This window comes from Crocodylus siamensis, chromosome 4 (assembly GCF_052110815.1).
Source record: "Crocodylus siamensis isolate JL-2025a chromosome 4, ASM5211081v1, whole genome shotgun sequence".
NCBI classification, from domain to species: Eukaryota; Metazoa; Chordata; order Crocodylia; family Crocodylidae; genus Crocodylus; species Crocodylus siamensis.
Genome location: NC_143398.1, coordinates 109003694 through 109022791, shown reverse-complemented (window position 1 = coordinate 109022791; position 19098 = coordinate 109003694). Strand labels below are relative to the sequence as shown.

General features: G+C 43.9%; 1 protein-coding gene across 1 annotated transcript in view; it reads right to left on the bottom strand.

Annotated features, from left to right (window-relative positions):
* Window positions 1–6319: 6319 nt before the first annotated feature.
* The window catches only part of FAM180A (family with sequence similarity 180 member A), a 32273-nt gene continuing 19494 nt past the window's right edge, over window positions 6320–19098 (bottom strand). The window contains exons 2-3 of the mRNA XM_090041100.1: window positions 8376–8476; window positions 6320–7101 (exon numbers count right to left, since the gene is read on the bottom strand). Coding sequence (XP_089897226.1) covers window positions 6757–7101; window positions 8376–8476 — 446 coding nt within the window. The 3' untranslated portion in view covers window positions 6320–6756. The remainder of the gene's footprint in view (window positions 7102–8375; window positions 8477–19098) is intronic.

Genomic DNA, 19098 nt, shown 5'->3' with positions numbered 1-19098 from the left:
GGAACATTCTGGGTGCAAAGAAGGAACTTTAGCACCTGTAACAGTGACTGCAGATCATGGTCTGAAACTTTCACCTTCTTTATGCCGTAGCCCATGTGATAAGGAATAGAAAAATGAAGTCACCGGTCTTCAGTTGCAGTCATGAGTAGCTGATTCTGGCATGAACTGTGCCAGAGTTTACTGCTGTATGCTAATTACACTTGTAGATGCACCCTTCATTTATGTGTACGAGTAGCCTGGGAGAGGAAGGCTATGCACAGCAGGGACATCTGTCTAGAATCAGCTCTATCATACTGAACCCTTTGCCCCTTTCTCACTTCTCAGTGATATAAAATGGGGAAACTCATATTTGAATCTTAACTATTCTTCCTCTTGGAAAAAAGTGAAAGTTTGCTTCCTCCAATTCTCATCTGCCCTGTGTATTCTGTATCCTCTACTTGTGGAAAAGCTAATTACCCCAAGGGGTGGGGCAGGGGGTTCTACCCTATGTATCCTTCCCACCAAATTCCTGCCCTATTAGATATATTTTCCCAATGTTTTTTGTTCTGCTAGAGTGGGAGCATACCTGTGATTCGCCCAGACAGAGCACTGTAAGAACAACACACATTGTGCTGAACTAAGAAGATATTAGTCCAACAGACTTCATGCATCATTTTTTTGGCAAAGCATTTCAGTTTCCTGAAAACTAGTGTAAGCCATCGCTTGGCCACTCCTAGTATGAGGAGAAACACCTCCAGGAATTTTCATCAAAAAAATAAAATTGGAAGTTTGCAGGAAAGCACTGGTTTGGCAATTTTTAATAGAACGGTGACTTCAATTTTCTCATTATTTTGTTTGCCAAAATATTTCATGTTCATTTTGCAATATTTCAGTTTGATAAGAAAAATGTTTTGTATTACTGTTATCCTTCCAGTTAGCAGTGTTTGAACTTCTATATTAACTTGTATTATGTAATATCGCTATATTGTATATACATTATAGTGGGACCTGGGCTGAAGGGCTGCACCGGGGCAGGGCCCGGCTGCTACACTCTCAGCGGGTGTTTCATCCCCTTATTATTATATCCTTCCTGCCATGACTTGATGTTTATGTAAAAGATACCAGGAGGTGGTATCTGACTGTATGGGGTTCATTGAGATGGGTGCAGGTCTTAGTGTTCAGGAGTCTTCTGTGGGGCTCTGCCTCCTCTACACCCAACCCCTTTCCACTTGGGTATTCCACTGATGATCAGGATACGTGCCTGGCCTTCCTTGGTGCCTGTCTTAACATGCTAAGAGAAAAGGTCTGACAGGAGAGGAAAAACCAAGTGCCCTTGGACTGATATGAGCTGGCCAAGCTCTGTGACCCCGGTAAGGGTCTACAGCTAACAACTCCTGGGCCATGTAGAAATTAATAAATCAGTATAATGTAAATAGTCATGTCTGTCTCTGCTTATGAGCCTCACTTCAGCCTTGCAGTGTGCATCTGCCTTCTCTTCAGGTGGTTGAGGCTCTTTGGGGTTTGCCCCCCAGTTGCAAGCATATTTCACAGGGCAGGCCTGTTTCAAGCCAAACCCTGCGGGTATTTTGTGGCTACGGATACTGCAAACCCCTGTGAGGTCCTTTTGGGTGCCTGACATCCAGTGTCTGCAGGGTGGTCAGGGTCTTGCTGTGGGGGCTGGGGTAGAGCTGTTCTCTGGTAAGATGTCCTTGGCTCTGGTGGATGAAAGAAGCATGGGCCAGTGCCTACACCAGCACCTCCCCTTCTCTCACGATGGTGCTGCCCTACAAGGGAAATTCCAGGTTGGCTTGGGCCAACCCGGACCCCTGCATACCACCACATGCCCTGCACCACCAGGTGCTGAGAGTCCTTGTCAGGCTCATGATCACCCACAGCTGTGGCCTCTGGGCCCTAGGTGGCAGCAGGTATGCTGGCCACCTCTTCTCATTCCTGGCTGGGCTCTGAGGCCAGGTGGAGCCCAGCTCCTGGCTCTCAGTCTTGCCTGGAGGGTGGGCACATGGAGAGCACATCATCCACCATGTGCCTGCCCCACCTGGCGAGGAGGTGCACTGTGGGGCACACTGCCTACCTGCAGGCTCACTGATTACTATTGGGATGGTCTGGAGTCCTGTGGACTGCAGGGCATCCTGGCAGCCATCACCCCAGTAAGTGCATGGCCTGGCTGGTCCCTACTACAATGTTTACTATTACATGTATTCACGGTTTGATACTATTGAACTGCCCTGTTTTGATTTTATTGAGATTAAGCATTTTATTTTATTGAGATTAAGCATGGCCTCAAAGTGAGTGTTTTTGGAATTTCCTTTCTCTGAAAAATGTAAGCATTTTGGCTTGTGTTCCAATCCAGGCTGAAAACAAATGTTCAGTGTCAGAATTTCCTGCCTAATAAAAGTCCATTTTTCAGACCAGATGTGATGGTTATGCTTCACACAGAGCTAAAAAGACTGAGGATATTGAGGTGCCAAAGGAATCATTAAATAGCCAATCAGCTGCTGAAATAAAAACATATTGTAACAACAAGCCGCTACATGTCTTCAATGGATTCGCTTTCTTTAACAAATACACCAGACAGCTAAGTAATTCCAAATACACTGCATTTTTATCATTTCCTTTAGGATTCTATGTTAAATAAACTTAGGGAATCCAAGGAATATAGTAATATTTCTATTATGTTACAAAAAGAACTTGAAAAAACTACATTTTACACTGAGAAATTAAAGTTTTACCAAGCCTTTTTGAAAGGTACAGTACCCTATGTGTTATACTAGGACAGGCTAAGCTGTGTTTTGGACAGAAATTTTCTGTGCGGCTCGTAAGCCTCACTGTTAAATCTACCTTGATGTACTATCCTGGGCAGGGAAGGGAGCAAGTCTTTGTACTGAAATCTTCTTGCCTCAGCCCTTGGTTGCTGTTACTGTATTGAAATACATAATACTGCTGGTTATTAAAGAAGCTTGTAATTACTCTGCTTGTCCTTTCCAACAAACTGCTGGTGCTGAGCCCAGCCTAGCCCTTTAGGGCAGGAACGACCAACCTGCAGAATGTGCACTATAGGTGACACAGGCAGCCTCTGTGTGTGGTACATGGCAGATCAGGGAGGGGATGGGCGGCGCAATGGCAGGTAAAGCAGGAAGCAGAAAGAAGAGAAACAGATCAGGAGGGAACACAGTAGGCCTGTGTGAAGTGGCTAGTATTCACTTCTGATTCAGCTGCTTTGGGGGACTGTGATTCGATTTGGTGATTCAAAGCACAGTCCTGAATCGATTTGGCTGAATCTGATTCAGAGATTTGGCTGCTGGTGAATCTCCAAATCAGCCAGGCCCTTCCCCCTCGGCCTGGCAATGCCTGCCCTGCCTGCCCCAGATCCTGGCACTTGGGGAAAAAAAGACCTGACTCAGTGGGTGCTGCTGGGCGAGGGGCAATCCCTGCTGCTCCATGCTTTGTGGGGGTCTCTGCCATGAAAACCCAGCCCTCCACAGTCCCCGCCCCCCACGGTTGCCCCGCCCACCCCAGCTCTGGTCCTTTAAGAAAAAAACAACTCCTCAAAAACCCTCCATACTCACCGTTCCTGTCAGTGCGGGGTGATTCCCGCTGCTCCCTACTGCCCCGTGTCATGTGGGGGGCTCTGTACAGGCCTCCCGAATCCCTGAGGCTGCAGCAGTTGCTGGTGAGTCCTGGGGTTTTTCTCTGTTTTTTTTTATTAAAGGGTTGAAGCCGCAGAGGGCGAGGCACCCGTGGCAGGGCTGGGGGAGTGTGGAGGGTCAGGAGGCTCATGCAGAGCCCCCCATGCAGCATGGGGCAGTGGGGATCACACCTCTGCCCAGCACCACATGGTGAGTTGGGGCTTTTCTTTAAAGGGCCAGGAGCCAGGGTGGGCAGGACATCCATGGGGGGGCTAGGGGAGCAGGTGGGAGTTGGGGGGGGCTGCAGAACAGGGGATGGGGCCTGGCAGGGGTCTCCCCATGGTCCCAACCCCCTCCTCCAGGCCCCCTACCCCACCTCCTACTTACCAGCATGGAGTCCAGCTGCAGCTCCCTGCTGTAGCCACCAGGGATTATCCGAATCATCGAAGCTCTCCAAATCCTTTGCAAAGATTCAGAGAGCTCCAAATCAATTCAGATGTTTTAATTGGTCCCCCAATTCTATTTGGATTCAGCAATTTGGCCACCAAATCAGGCTGAATCTTCTCTAAATTGAATCAACACCCATAGCTTCCCACAGCCCTAGAACACAGGGCCGGAGGCAGAGAGCAGGGCAGCAAATAAGGTGGGGAACACTGGACCAGAAAGCAAAAAGCAGAACAGCAGATCAGATGGGGGAAAAGAATTGGGATAGCACTTTGGGAGGACATGGGATCAATTCGTGGCACACCTCCCAAAAAGGTTGGCCTCTACTGCTCTATAGAGTAGAAGAGTGGCACAGAATAAAAGCAAAGTGAGCATTCAGTGACAATTACCCCTTAGGAGCAAATTTGTGATTTCCAGAGCATGGTATTTATGAGAGAAACAAATATACACAGAAGATCTCTGCTTGCTTTTAAGACATGAGATGTATTTGTCTATCTCTCACCTCCCACTCCTGCTGAAAATTTTTACACAGAATAATCCATCAATATTGTGGGAATGTGCCTTTCTAGAACTGTGTACTAGAGGCATTACATGCAGAAAATCTGTTGGTCTGTTTGTAGTGCTAAGAGTTTGGCAAAAGAAGTCCTGGATGGTTGACATCTTTACTGGGGCAGAGTTCATTAGGATTATATTGGGATATATGGCTAGTGCCAAGGTACGAATTTCTAAGTGCAGGGATTAAGGCCCTATAACTTTACATGGCTTTATTTTTTATTTCTTTGGTTCTGAGGCTTGCTGTTAGGTATGTATGTAAAGACCAGCCTTAAAGGATTCCTAAGATGGTGTTCTTGTTTATGAATATTTTGTTTTTGTACACCCACATGGACATACACACAATGATAATGACACACTTTAAGGATATCTGATATAGACTCCTATTTTTAATGAATTACAACTTGGCAAGAGTCTGACCATGGGGCTATTAGCAGATGTACCATCTAGCAATGCTCTCCTGAGGGTCTACACACCAGCTGGGAACTGTCAGCACTCTGAACATTCACTTTCCTTATCCCTATTTTCCTCGTATACCTCCAATGGAGGTTGCAGAGATGATAGTGAGGGGCCTTGCTTTGCTGGTTTTGTGCTGCCTGGGGAATGCCCCACTCTTTGGAATATGACCATTAGGGAGTTTTTAGGGCCTGTACCCTTTGTAGGGCCTGAACAATGCAAAGAGAAGTTATTGTGGCTCTGAATCTGGACCCAGGAGTTCAACCACACCTGCCTCCCTCTGGGGTGTTGGTTTGGACCTCTTTTCCATTATAAGTTGAAAATATTGGACAATTAAAAGAAAAGTGCTAATATGAAAGGGGTAACAGGTATTTGGTAGTACGCAGACACTGCTTTATTGGACATAACTGAAATATCTAAGGGATATGGAGAAATGGGATTAGCTTATCCTGCTTTGAAACTTAGGACATTGTCATTAGGACAGATTCATTGCAAATTTACTTACTAATAGAGACCTTTCCTTTCTTGCTGTAAAAAGGTCATGATTTTTATGGATCTGTTCATAATTTGTGGTTGCTTATTAAATTGCTTCTGTAAATATATTTAGACTATGTTTTCTTTATTAGCAAGTTGGTGTGAATGCCTTCTGTTCACCATTCTCAATATCCACCGTGTGATTCTTTGTTCAATCACCTAAATCACATAGAATTATATAGATGTTTCCTCACTGGATTGTACTTTCTCTCTTGCATGTGTGTTCAGACATATATACACCACACATACACACACACACACTGTTAATTTATAGGCAAAGATGAATCAACTATAGATATGGTTTTATTCACCTTTTCACACATGCTCTGAACGCTAGGTTTAGTTCATTTACTAACTTTGGAGTGATAGGGTCCAGCTAAAACACATAATAGCAAAACTAATTTGATCCTTGATTCTGCATTTGATTCTGTGTGAACAGATCCACGTGCCCATGGAGAGTTTTGTGGCAGGCTTAGTGTCATGTGCAAATCACAGATTGATCTTTTCTAGCCTGGCAAGGGGCAGCCTTTCTGGAGAGGGTGCCCTCACAAATACTTATTGTGGGGGACAAGTGGTCTGCTCAATGCAATTTGCCTTCTGAAAACACTGTACACAATAAAAACTAGCTCAACCAAAAGTACATACACAAGCCATTCAAAAGGCTGGGAAAAACTATGAAACCAATCAGACAGTTTTATTTGCAAAAATATTTTAATTACTTCTATGCAACAATCTCCAAACTAATTCTCATGAATCCTTTTTATTGTATAAAGGATTTCTCTCTGGCTGTTAACATCTCATTACACAGCAGCTAAACTATCTTTTTTCCAGCTAGGAAGGTAGCACATATTATATTATATCAGCATCCCAAGGATAAAGGGAAGGTACAGCTGTTTAGTGCATATATCTACACATATATGCACTCTATACTATCCTCCATGCCAGCATGATAATGGATTCCAGGGACTGAAAACAAGGCATTTTTTCCTCCTTTTTAGCATTTTTATAAGTGGATCCCACTAGGGGGAGCTAGAGAATAAAGAATTTTTAACGAAGCAGGCTATTAAATTGTTTACGAATACAGTGGTGGACGTGCTAGGTGTCCCTTATCAGCAGAGCTGGTTGCTTTCCAGGTGGATAAAGTTCTTCACTGTGATGGCTTTTTGCTGTCTGAGAACATCAAGTCATGCTTCAGGGCCTGGTAGAGACTGACAAAAGATTCAGCCCAAGCATCCTTCTGGTGCCCCCGGGATTGGGCTGCCCTATAAACCGTGTAGACCATGGTCAACACTGTCCTTTCAAAATCTTCTTTCTTGAGGACCGTCGGGTAGTTAGACAGCTTGGCACTCAGCCTGCGGATCTCTGTGAGGCTCTTGGGGATAATGTCATTGCAGACAGTGTCAAATGCGGCAGCCTTCCTTAGTGAAGCTAACTCCTCGTCTTTGATGGAGATTCTCAGACCTTTGTCAATTTTAAGCTGAGCTAAAAGAAACTGGTACAAAATCAGAAAGGTATTTATCCTCTAATAGAAAAGGTACGGGCTACATACACATACAGATTCATAATATGTCTTTATTTCTTTTCTTTTAAAGAACATGTAGACAAAGTACTAACCACTTTGGCTAAAGCCAGAGATGAGCAGAGACTCTCTGGGTACATTTGCCTTTAAAATTCCACCAGCGCGCTTTAATTCTGTTATCCACCTATTGTGTGCCCAATGCCCATTACAGTGGTATTTGAATGCTTTTGTGTAAAACGAGTACTTAAAAATTGGACTCCGCTGTTTTAATCCTGTCTACACACCTCACTAAACACAGAAACAACTAAGCCTATGGGTGCATCTGCTGTACACTGTGCTATTGGTTTCATGGTCTTCACTCCCACAGGTGTATGCTTGCATGCATGCATACACACATATGCAGACACACACAGAGCTGTTATTGCAATTAACTGTTCATCTCTACCATCCTTACAAGTTGTTACTCTGATGCCACTGCTCTAGTTGTCCAAGGCTCCTTAAATGTTGTCCAATGGAACCTCTGCTTTTCCAATTCAGTCTTTTCTCGTCATGCTGAACTTTACCAGAATGTTTTCTAAACTATGCTAGGTGAAAAATACAATAATTTTCAAATGCGACCTAAACACAGCACTTGACCCCAGTCTATAGAAATGAAATATTAATACTGCCCATTACTACCCCAGGTTGTTTGCTTTCAATTTCAGTGTTTGGTGTTTGGTATCCTGGGTATTTTGCTTCATTGATTTAGTGTGATCTGCAATCAAGAAAACAAAATGGCACCAAGTGGCTAAAAGACAGAGGGTAGAAGTAGGATGTTTGCAATGAAAGGGCATTAGTTCTGGGTATTGACTTTCATGTTTATCCAATTGCATCCCCATTTATGCAATTCTCAAGTCCATTAGTTAGGTGCATCTAAGCACTGTGAGGTCAGAATTCCTTAAACAATGATGTTAGTGTTTTTAATCAGGAGTTCTCTTTGAATTGAGACATGCTTAGATCTGCTTTAATTTACTGAATGTTCTTGCATCTGTAATTTGGGATAAGTATATTTTACACATTAAGACGTACACATGCCTTTTGTCCTCTTTTTGGTATCCAGTAGTAGAATAACAAAGGTAAGAGATGGCATGGTTGGCAACAGAGGTAAAGCAAAGGGATATGGAAAAATAAAGAAGATAAAATGGAATGGAAATAATAACACCAGTCTTTTATGGGACTGGATATGCCATTGTTCCTAAATACTGAACCTCATAAAGCAAGTCCACATCTTCCAGTGAGTTCTGCAATACTGGATTAGTAAGGGCAGATGACGACCTCCTCATTCGCTGAGCAGCTGGGAAAAATACAGCTGAAAAAAATAAACAATGGAAAGAGAGATTTCAGTGATGTACACTGAGGGAACCAAGGCTTTTTCAATATCCACTATAACCAAAGTACAGGCTATCTCAGAAAAGTACCCAGGATGAAACCTAGAAAATACGTTGCAAAGAACAGTCTCACACTGGGTCAGAGAATGAATTACTTGGACATCCTGGACTAGGCTGTTAGAGGCAGGAACCTGCATTTCATATAGCCTCTAATGCAGTGGGATCTTGTCTATGCCTGGTATTCATAGTGCAATATAAGGAAATAATGTCATACCATATTGCTTTGAATATAAGAATCCCATAAATTTAGTCATTCACAAATTTTCTGACTCTTGATTTAAGAAAAAAAATAAAACACCAATACTCCATGGTCAGTATCCACTCATTGCTGAAAGCAATCAATTTTGTCTATGATGCATCTAAAATTAATCTATCCAGAGAGTGTGACCCCACAAAAAAATCATTTTTTCAGAGCCCAGACCCCAAGTGAGGGGGGATGAGCCATGAAAAGAGAACAATGTCACAAAGATTTTTTTATAGTTCTGATTGCCTCCAAATCCAGAATGTTACAGTTCTAAATAAAATTTTAAACTTTTGGTCATTTTTATTTTTTTGAAAAGTTTTAAATTACTTTTGTAACTACTGGATTGATAAAATTGCAACAAAATGTGTGTGGTTGTATGAGGAGATGTTGTGGCCATAACTGTCTGGGAAAAATTGCAAGAGGCAAGGATTGTTGTGGGTGCTATCTTTTATTGAATCAAATGTATGGTTGGGAGGTTAGGAGGGAAATAGACAAACTTTTGGGTACCAAGTACTCTTCTTCAGTCTTTGAGGGGAAAAAAATGACTCAGCTTAAGCTAAGCAGCAGATATAATAAAGATCTGTGTAAAACTCTATAGGTAGATAAAACCAGGATATAAGAAATATTATCAGGACACTAACAGAGAAGAGAAATGCAGCAGAAAGAATAACCTGGCAACTGGAAGAGTAAGACCATTCAAGAGGGGTGTTATCACCTGGTCACCTTTTTTGCCTGTTGTTTAGTTTTCAGAGTTTCACAGCCATCCTTTTTGGAAATTCAGTCGCTTTTGTCCTGCTCTTTTGTCTGGTATTTTGCATTGGCATTCCCTTTTTATTGTTGATAAGCAGCGTGGCTAAGAATCTGAGGGACAGTCTTTGCACACTGCCTCGAGAAAGCTGGAGTGTTGTTTAAAGCTTTAGTTGCTGGGCATGCAAAATTTTCCTGGAGCGACTATAATAGCTTTTATAGATGCTTGGCCCTGCTCCCTGGCCAGCTCTGACCGTTTTCATGCTTGATTCCCCAACCAGATCGCAAATATCTAGCTCTAACCAGAGTACAAATGATAGGATGAAACCTCATTTGCTGGTCCAATATGAATCCTGGCTCACCAGTAAACCCCTCACCCTTGGTCCAGGTTCCAGACAGCCCCCACACCTTCCCAGCTATTCTCCTCTATGGGAGGTAGCCTGCCATTTTGGATCATAGTAAGTCTGTGTGAGGCCTGAACACCAAAACTGAGAGCCTAAACCCACTTCCTGGCTGCCTCCCCTTCTATCAGGCCCCCACCTCTTGTTTGGGGCTTTTCCCTAACACACTTAGCTGCATCATCTTTTGCCCCTGGCAGTTACGTAATGCAGTAAAGTGCATAGTACTTGAAACTTTGAGAGCTAATTGCTTAGTAATTAAAACTTTTATCACTGGGCAATTAAAATTGTAATTGCTAAGCCGCTGGCTGAGATCCAGTCCATAATTAACGATGAAGGATCATTATTAACTTTTAGATGCCCTTTCAGTGGAAACTGCCCAATGGACAGAGACCTGTACACAGATGGAAATTTTTGTGTTCATCTTCCTTATGTTGAAGAACAGGTAGATGGTGCATGTTAAAGACACTACCGCAGTGTTTAACACATGGCTTTTTATTATTCTGTATGCTTGGATTATGTGTAGGCTTTTAGTTTTCCAGTTTTCAGAGGAAAAACATATTCTCTTGGTCTATTTTAATTTCATGCAGGTTTAGACAAATCACTGCCTGGAATTAGAAGTAGAGTGGAGTTGAAAACTGAAATTCTGGCTACAGAATTAACTATAGTGTTTCTTATGTGCCTCCATAATAGTGCCTTGTCTCCATAAAACTTTTCAAGTAGTGTACTAACTACGTATTTATACAGATCCTTGATCTACCACAGAAATACAGCAGCTATTTAAGACTGACACTGTATAGCAGCTTTTTGGTGTGGGAAGTAAGGAATTATACCAGCAACCAAATCTGCTGGGTGAGGATTTACATAAGCTGAATACACAGCTTCTTAAATTGGAATCTTAACTGTGACTAATCAGCTTTTTTGGTTTAAAACTTCCCCAGAAGACATCACTTCCTCAAGGACAGGGCCCCCTATCTTAATGTTATGAAACTGGTTTTCTATTGACTTCAATGCCTCTTACTGGATTAGTGACAACACACTTCCTGAAACGCCTTGGTTTTCCTGTTTGTCTTCAGCAGTGGTTCTCAATAGGGCTGTGCAAAGCTTCAGTCCCTGATTTGATTCGGCAGAGATTTGGCCCGATTCAATAGCTGACTCTCCAAATCCAAACCAAATCAAAGGACCCTTTAATCTCTCTGAATCAGATCGGAATCCTCTGAATCAATTCAGAGAGATTTGGAAAGATTCAGAGATTTGGGCATAGACACAGCTTTAAATGTTTTTTCTACATTACTTTTAGGTAGCAGGTGGCTTGTGAATGTTGCAATGGTGGCACACATGGAGCATCCCACAGAAGTACACTCAGCAGCAGACCCAGAAGTAGACCAGAAGCACTTTTGGTCTACTTTTGTGTCCACCAGGGAGTGCGCAGGGAGCCCCTTCATGACCCTCTGCCTCAGCAACTGGTACCTCCTGGGTCTGGGGTGGGCACCCAGGGTCCCCGCGTGGCCAACCACTGAGCTGGGGGGACATGGGGAGTCTCCTGCACACCCCCCGGTGGACCCAGAAGTGGACTGGAAGTACTTCTGGTCCACTCCTGGGTTTGCCGCTGAGCGTGTGGAGGGTCCCCCCCCGCACTTCAGTGGGACACTCCATCTGCCCCACCATCGCTGCATTCATGAGCCATGTCTGGTACCTTGAGGTATGTAGAAAAAAGCATTTAAAGCTATGTCTATGGCTGAATTGCTGATTCTCCGAATCAGCATTGAATCTTCAGATTCAGATTCAGCCAAATCTAATCGGGGCAGTGATCCAAATCAATGAATCAAAACACTGTCCCTGATTCAGGCCAAATCTGAATTGAATAGGGCCCACTTTGCACATCCCTAGTTCTCAACCATTTTGCACTCCAGGCATCCCTCTGTAACTTTTGTGAATTTAGCAAAACTCCACTTAAAAACTAATTGATTAGTTACAATGCGTAAAAAAGAATACAATTGGAAACACATTTTTTAAACAAACTGGAAAAAACAGTCATAAATAACAATAATACTGTAAATCAGGAAGAAGGCAGGACAGTGTGGCACCTTCTAGATTAACTTACTCAAAAAAGCAGAAACTTTCATAGACTGCAACCTACTTTGTTAGATGCTATGAATGTGCTTGCAGGGGTACTAAATAGAAAGGAATAAGGTAAATATGAAGGACAGGGAAAAATAGAGAGAGAGGCCACTGCTTAGAGAAGTAAAGGTGACTTTAGAAAAGCAGAGAGGATAAACAGAGCATTTAACCTATTGAGGAATATAGGCTAGAAGGTGGGGAGATCTAGAATTTTGAAAAGGGGAGTGCATGTAGTGTGTTGCATTATCACATATAACACAACATATCTTTCTCCAGGTAAAAAGCAACTAGGTTTTCAATGTGCTAAAGGCCTAATGTGCTAGGGCTGTATTATTCAGTTTAAGATTGAAGCAAAAACAAATATAGTTTTATTGGAATGTCCACTAATTTGCTATAGTTTATATTATTTATAAAAACACAACAAATTAAGCAAAAAATAATGTTTGCTTCTTTAATCCTTGTGTCATTAGAATTAAATGTTCATCTCTTTCAGATTCATAAGACAAAATCTAGCCTTCTTAAGCATCTTGACAGTGCATCCAATGTTTCACTGAAAGTTATTTCCATGGGTGAGGGGGAGGGGGAACTGATAGTCACTAAAGTTAACAATTTCATACCTAAGTTGAGGTTTTTGTCTAGAGTTCAAAACAGTCTTCCAGGCTGTCATATAGGAGCTACGTTAAGGGGAGTAGCTCATACCAGAATTGCAGAAAAAGGAAAGCTTGATTAATGGAACATCAACACCATGTGGAACGAGCTGTTTAGAAAGAATCAGGTAGATTACAGTGAACCAGGAAGTCAAGTGACTCCCTCACTGATGCCTAAATTGAAATGCTGCTGCTACTGCAGGCAACTTGATTCAAACTTTGGTTGGACCAGGAATCAAAGAGGGGGTACAGTTGCATGACTGCTCTCTTCCTCCCCTTCTCCTCTCCCCCTACCCATCCCCATCCCCCACATCTGTCCAGGGCTAGAATGTGTCCTGACACAACTAATTCCAATTGATTGGCAGGTACAGATACCACCCAGGGCCATTGTCCTACAGGATCAGGCCCCTGCCACTCCAAGGGCTTCAGGGACCCAATCCTGTGGGACAACAGTCCCAGTTGCCTGGCCTAGGCACACATCTGCATGCAAGGAGCTGGGAACTACATGGCAGTGTCTTGCTCTGCAGCATGAAATATGAAATCACATGCAGGGGAACTTCTAGGATGTGCACCTTCAAGCTCAGAGTGGGGATTCCAGGGTGCCTAGCTTCTTTAGGAAATCTGTGTTGTCCTTCAGCTATCTGTCAGCTCCAGTGTCATATATGAAAAGGGTAGAGTAAATGCCAGAGACAATGGGACATCCTGGGTTGCCAGGATTGTGGAATATGGGCAATAAGTAAGGTGCCTGGCTTGCATTCCCAGGACATGGAAGCATCCACCTCACCTGTGTTTTTGCAGCTGGCATCTTTAAGAGCATCCACAGTTTGCTATAGCATGATTCTATGAGGTCTTTGATCAGGAGTTTGTAAAACTTGTTTTTGTCTCTGAGTAAAATTAATGAGACATTATGGATTCCTATTCAAAATTTCTGAGTTTAACTGTGACACAGTATTTACTCACATCTCAGACAAGGTGTTTTTCCCCATTTAGCATGGGTGGGGGATCTCATCTCAGATTTGCATACAAAGCTGGGAGGGAAGGGGCAGGCAGCTGCTGTAGCTATGATTCTGGCCCTGAGCCCAAGTTGGGGCTAGTCAGACCCACAGCAGGCACCTACCTCCACTTTACTCCCCTTACTGTCAGGCACAGCTTGGTTCCAGCTTGGGCTGGAGTCCCTGCTGGGCAAAGGGCACATGGAAAGTCCACCCAAGTCTGGTTAATCAGCAGCACCACTGCTGCTGCATGGCTTGGCAAGGGCCACACTTCCACATGCTGTGCTCTGGAGAGAGAACAGAGCCTGAACAGCATCTAACAGTAAGTGGGAGTGGAGGGAAAGAAAGATGCAGGGACTGTGTGGAATGAGGGGAGTGAGAAGAGGCAGGACTGGGAATGTGGGGAAGAGGCAAAGACTTTGATGTCATGGGGAAGAGGCAGAGATTGTGGGGGACAGAGGTAGAGGCTATGGAGAGTCGGGGCAGGGACTTCAGGTGGCAGGGGGACAGGAAGGCTGTAGAGACAAGAAGTAGGGGGGAGACAGAAGGCAAGGGGGCTTCCTGACCCTACTAGTTTGTGCTTTCCCTGTTGTAGTGGGGGGGGGCAAATTCAAAACAACCCTACAATCATTAGATTCTATACGTGAAAAATTATCACAAATTTATACATTTTCCATATATAGAATCTAATTATTGGGGGGTTGTCTCAAATCCAAGATCATCTTAGATTCAAGAAAATATGGTGATACTGCACAGCATGCTATGTATTGTGTTGTTCATCCTTTGCAAGCAAAGATGACCACATCCAGTGGGGTGGGGGGAAAGGGGGAAGAAAGGAAGTTGGAAACAAAAGGGAGGGAGAAAAGAGAAAGGGAGAGAGAAAGGGAAAAGGAGAAAGAAGATAGGGGAAAGAGAAAGGAGGGGAGTGGAGGTATGTTGCATGGGTATATAGGTGACTTACAAGCCCGATCTTTGCCCTGAACAACCTGCTGCAGCAGGAGCAGGAGAGTGACAAAGACTGGACATGAGATGTTCTTGCTTTTCTGGCCACACACTTCCTCACTGCCTCTGCTGTACCCTGCTGCTTGAAGACCAGCATTATATGGCACCCTTAAAGGGATGTCATGGCACCCCAAGGTGCTGTAGCACACCAGTTGAGAATCACTGATCCACAGATTGTGATGCTTTAGACAATGAGAGTTGAGTGATTCAGGGCTTGAAATACTGCAGTTTCAAATATGAGGTTAGCATGCATTTAGAAAATATAGTCTTTTTATATGGACCAGTTTTTCTATAGCTCCCTCTACTATTTGCCTGGCCCTCAAGACAGATATTAAACCCCTGCTATACTTCCAAGAAACTTCTGACTACATTCATAAACTTTTTCAGTGTTCAATTCTTATATTTCATTTTTATATTATTTTCTTGTGAGGCACTTTAATTTAGTCCCCAGCCACTCCTACCCTTCCCACACACATGCACAGTACTCAAATTGTTCCACCCGCTCCCCCACTGATTTACATTTCCCTCAGGGGTTGTGTGTGCATTTGTAGAATGCGATTTCTGGTTTTATTTACATAGACTTCACAGGCTTGTAAGCTTAGCACCCAAACTGAGATAAAGATTTGCAGCCAATCACAAGACAGTCTGTGTACAGTGATTATGAATTCTTCTAGAAACTTTTCTGCTGACTTGGCTTCCTCCCACACTAACTTGCAGCTTTGCCATGAGTTAGCTTTCCAATATCTAAGAACAGCACAGGAGCATTAATGTGACTTACCATCTCTTTACTGTTTTCCCCCCTAAAGGACTTTCCCGTAGCATTACTGAATAATTATTCAACGGTAATATTCATTATGCTATGATGATGAGGCAGATGGTTCATGTCAGTACCAGTAATTATGAATGCCTGAAGGAAGGGGATTTCTGATCAGTATTATCATGTAGGGCCCAAAATAACACTTGGTGGAGTGTTATTTGTGCCATTGAAGCAATATTTTTCATTTATGCCACAATATTATCTAGAGGATACAGCTGAGTTCAGGCCACAATGTACTATGCACTCTGTATATAAATAATGAGAGAGAGTCCTGAAGCCCTTACAATCTAAATAGGCATGACTGACAAAATGGAGTGTGTCTTGGCCAATCTTCTTTTCACTGAAAGCAGGTTCCAATGTTCTAGGATGAGCAGGGCTGTGTGAAATGGCTATGTTTTGTTTCAGTCATAGATTTGGCTGTTTTGGAGGACAGTGATTCATTTTGGTGTTTTGGATCACTGTTCCATTTCGATTCAGCTGAATCTGTTTCAGAGTTTCGATACTGTTTCAGCACTCATTCGAAGATTCAGATCAGCCGGGGAGAGGCAGGAATAGCTGGGCAGCTGCGGGTTCTCCCGTAGCTCCTCCAGCTGTGCCTGCCTCTGCCCTGGTGGGGCAGCTGCAGGAAAAAGCCCCCTTGGCTGCCCTGTCCAGCTCCATTGTCTGCCTGGCCCCAGCCTCCTGGCACTTTAAAAAAAAAAGCCCCATACTCACCAGCTGTAGCAGCAGTGATCAGGTCCTCTGACAGCTCATGGCAGAACCCACCCCCCATGCAATGCAGGACAGTGGGGGACAGCGGGGATACCCCTCTGGCCTGGCACCCACATGGCAGCTGCCCCATGGCATGGGTGCAGCATGGCTGGCCAGGGTGCTGCATGTTGCCTGGGAGCTGGGGCCACTGGGGTTCAGCAGTGCCAGGCTCTAGCTAACATGTGGAGCTGCCCCAGCTCCCAGACAGCATGCAGTGCCCTGCCGAGCTGCACTGCACCCATGCGATGTGGCAGCTGTCATGTGGGTGCCAGGTGTGGGGTGTGATCCCCACTGCCCTGCTCTGCATGGGGGAACTCTGCCATGAGCCCCAGAGGCCCCAATCACTGCTGCTGCAGCCAGAGAGTGCAGGGAGGGCTTTTTTTTTTTCAAGTGCCAGGAGGCTGGGACTGGGTGGGGGATAGGGCCGGGTTTCTCCTGTGGCTTCCCCCGCTGAGGCAGAGGCGGGCACAGCCAGAGGAACTACAAAAGAACCTGCAGCCACCCAGCTGTGCCTGCCTTTCCCTGGCTGATCCAAATTTCTGAATCAGTGCCGAAACAGTGTCGAAACTCTGAAACAGATTTGGCTGAATCAAAATGAAACAGTGATCCAAAACACTGAAATGAATCACTGTCCTCCAAAATGGCCGAATCTGAAACTAAAATGAAACAGCCATTTTGTACAGCCCTAACACACTCATCCTAGAATATTGGAACCTGCTTTCAGTGAGAAGAAGGTTGGGGGCTTCTCCCATGGCTCCCCCCACCCAGGCAGAGGCAGGCACAGCCAGAGGAGCCATGGCACAAGCCCCCATGGCTGCCATGCCCGGCCCCGACCCCTGCCCAGCCTCCTGCTCAGCTCTTTAAAAGGAGAGCTGCAGGGCTTTGCCAAACTAATCCTGGGGGGTGCCTCCTAAACATTCTGAAACATCCAAAACAATTCCAAAACTTTTTGGCTTGTTTTGTTTAATTTCGGAGATGTTTCAAAGCTTTCCGTTTCATTTCAGATTTGGTGTTTCGGGCTCTGAAATGGGCCGAAACACCTCTAAAATGAAACAGATACTGAAATTTTGCATAGCCCTAGAGTATGTATTAATGGGTGGAATGATCAAAGGAGATGGAAGAAACATATTTTCACACTGAGCACGTCTCCCACCATTTCACACTGAGCACATGTCCCCCACCATCCCTCTGCACTGTCTGGGAGTCCCTTCAGTTCTGCAACGTGTGCTTCCCCTTCCCCCTCTGCTGCACCACTGCACTGTGCAGGCACACGGCTCCAGGCTCACTCCCAGCCCTTCCACCTGTGATGGGGTGGGGCCAGGGAGCCAGAATAATGGGGAGAGCAGTACCTAGGCAGTAGCCTTGCTCTATCCTGCCTACTTGTAAAAGACTCTAGAAATACAACAACTATTCCTTCCTTCTAACTATCCCACAAGCTCTGATAAAGGCTGCTACTGTGATTGCCCACTCAAAATGTGCACCAGCTGCCCTTTTAATTCATAGGTCACAACTGCATAGGTAATTATTGCATTACTGAAATATAATGTCAAGAGCTAAGCCTGCCATGGGTTGTATTTTGAGTCAGAGGCTCCTATATTTAAAATGGTTTTAAAAGCTATTTTCTTATTTCTAAAGTAACTGTGCTGGGATTTCCTTGGCTTCATTGCTGATGTGATAAATATTTTTCTCTCTCTTTTAAAAGTCATATAGTTTCATTTAAAAACTGACCAGAACTGATGGATTTTTTTCTCTTTCTTTCCACAGCAGGCTGCTGCTCCTTGTGTTTACCTCCTCATATATTATAGTAATTTATTCATAAAATGCATAATATTTTGCTTAGTAGCAAGCCTTTTTAAAGTAACTATATTTTCCCTTTCTTATGACAAGACATCATAATAAACTATTGGCTCTGGCACTGGATTGAGAACTTCACATATGTCCATTTTTTTCAGTCAGATATTCCCCTGCTTAGTGTGACAAAATAAGAATCTAATCCAAATGGAGTCATGATGCATTAGGGTACTTTTCATTCACTTCAATGGGCCATGGATTATTAGATTCCACATCTCGCATCCTAAGCAGCTAACATCAGCACGACCCATTTCTCTGACCTCAGTAGTGGGTTCTAGAACAGACCCTACAACTCTAAAGGGGGGAATCAAGGAAATACTGATTAGCATCAGGATGCATATATTAGTCAACAGCAAGAGGGAGGCTGATTTCTGAAATTTCTGTTCCTGTCAGTTATCAATGCTGCTTCTACCCTGGAATCCTTGGGACTTTAAGGAGGGTCACATCATCTAAGATGATTGTTTTTGTCCCCATCACATTAGAAGTTAAGTACCACCAGATGACAGCTCCAGGCTCTACAGTGTGTCCAGCCCCATCCCCCACAGTAAAACCATCCTATTCTTCTCAAATTCCACAGCTTTGGGAAACAGTGCTCCTGGACATCAAAGAAAAAAGTCAGTGCATCCCAGATGGTAGCATAAGTATTCCTTTCTGGACGTACGCTACAGCCAAAAGGAGGAGCAAATGTGATTACTACCAAATGGACACTCAGCAATAGATGTGCACATGTGTGTTTCTGTATGTGTGTGTATAAGAGCATGTTAAGAAAAAAGAGAAGGCCCATGTGGCAATTGGCAAATGACAATGTAAAACAGAAAGAATCTCACAAATTTTCTGGTTAATTTTGCATGCAGCCCAATCCCATAGTTTGAAGCAAATGTTTTTCATGAAAGTCTCTTTTGGCAGTTCTGTTTTGTTCTGAGCTGCGACACACCCAGAGACACTGGAAGATCTAATTATGCTCTGAATAGTCC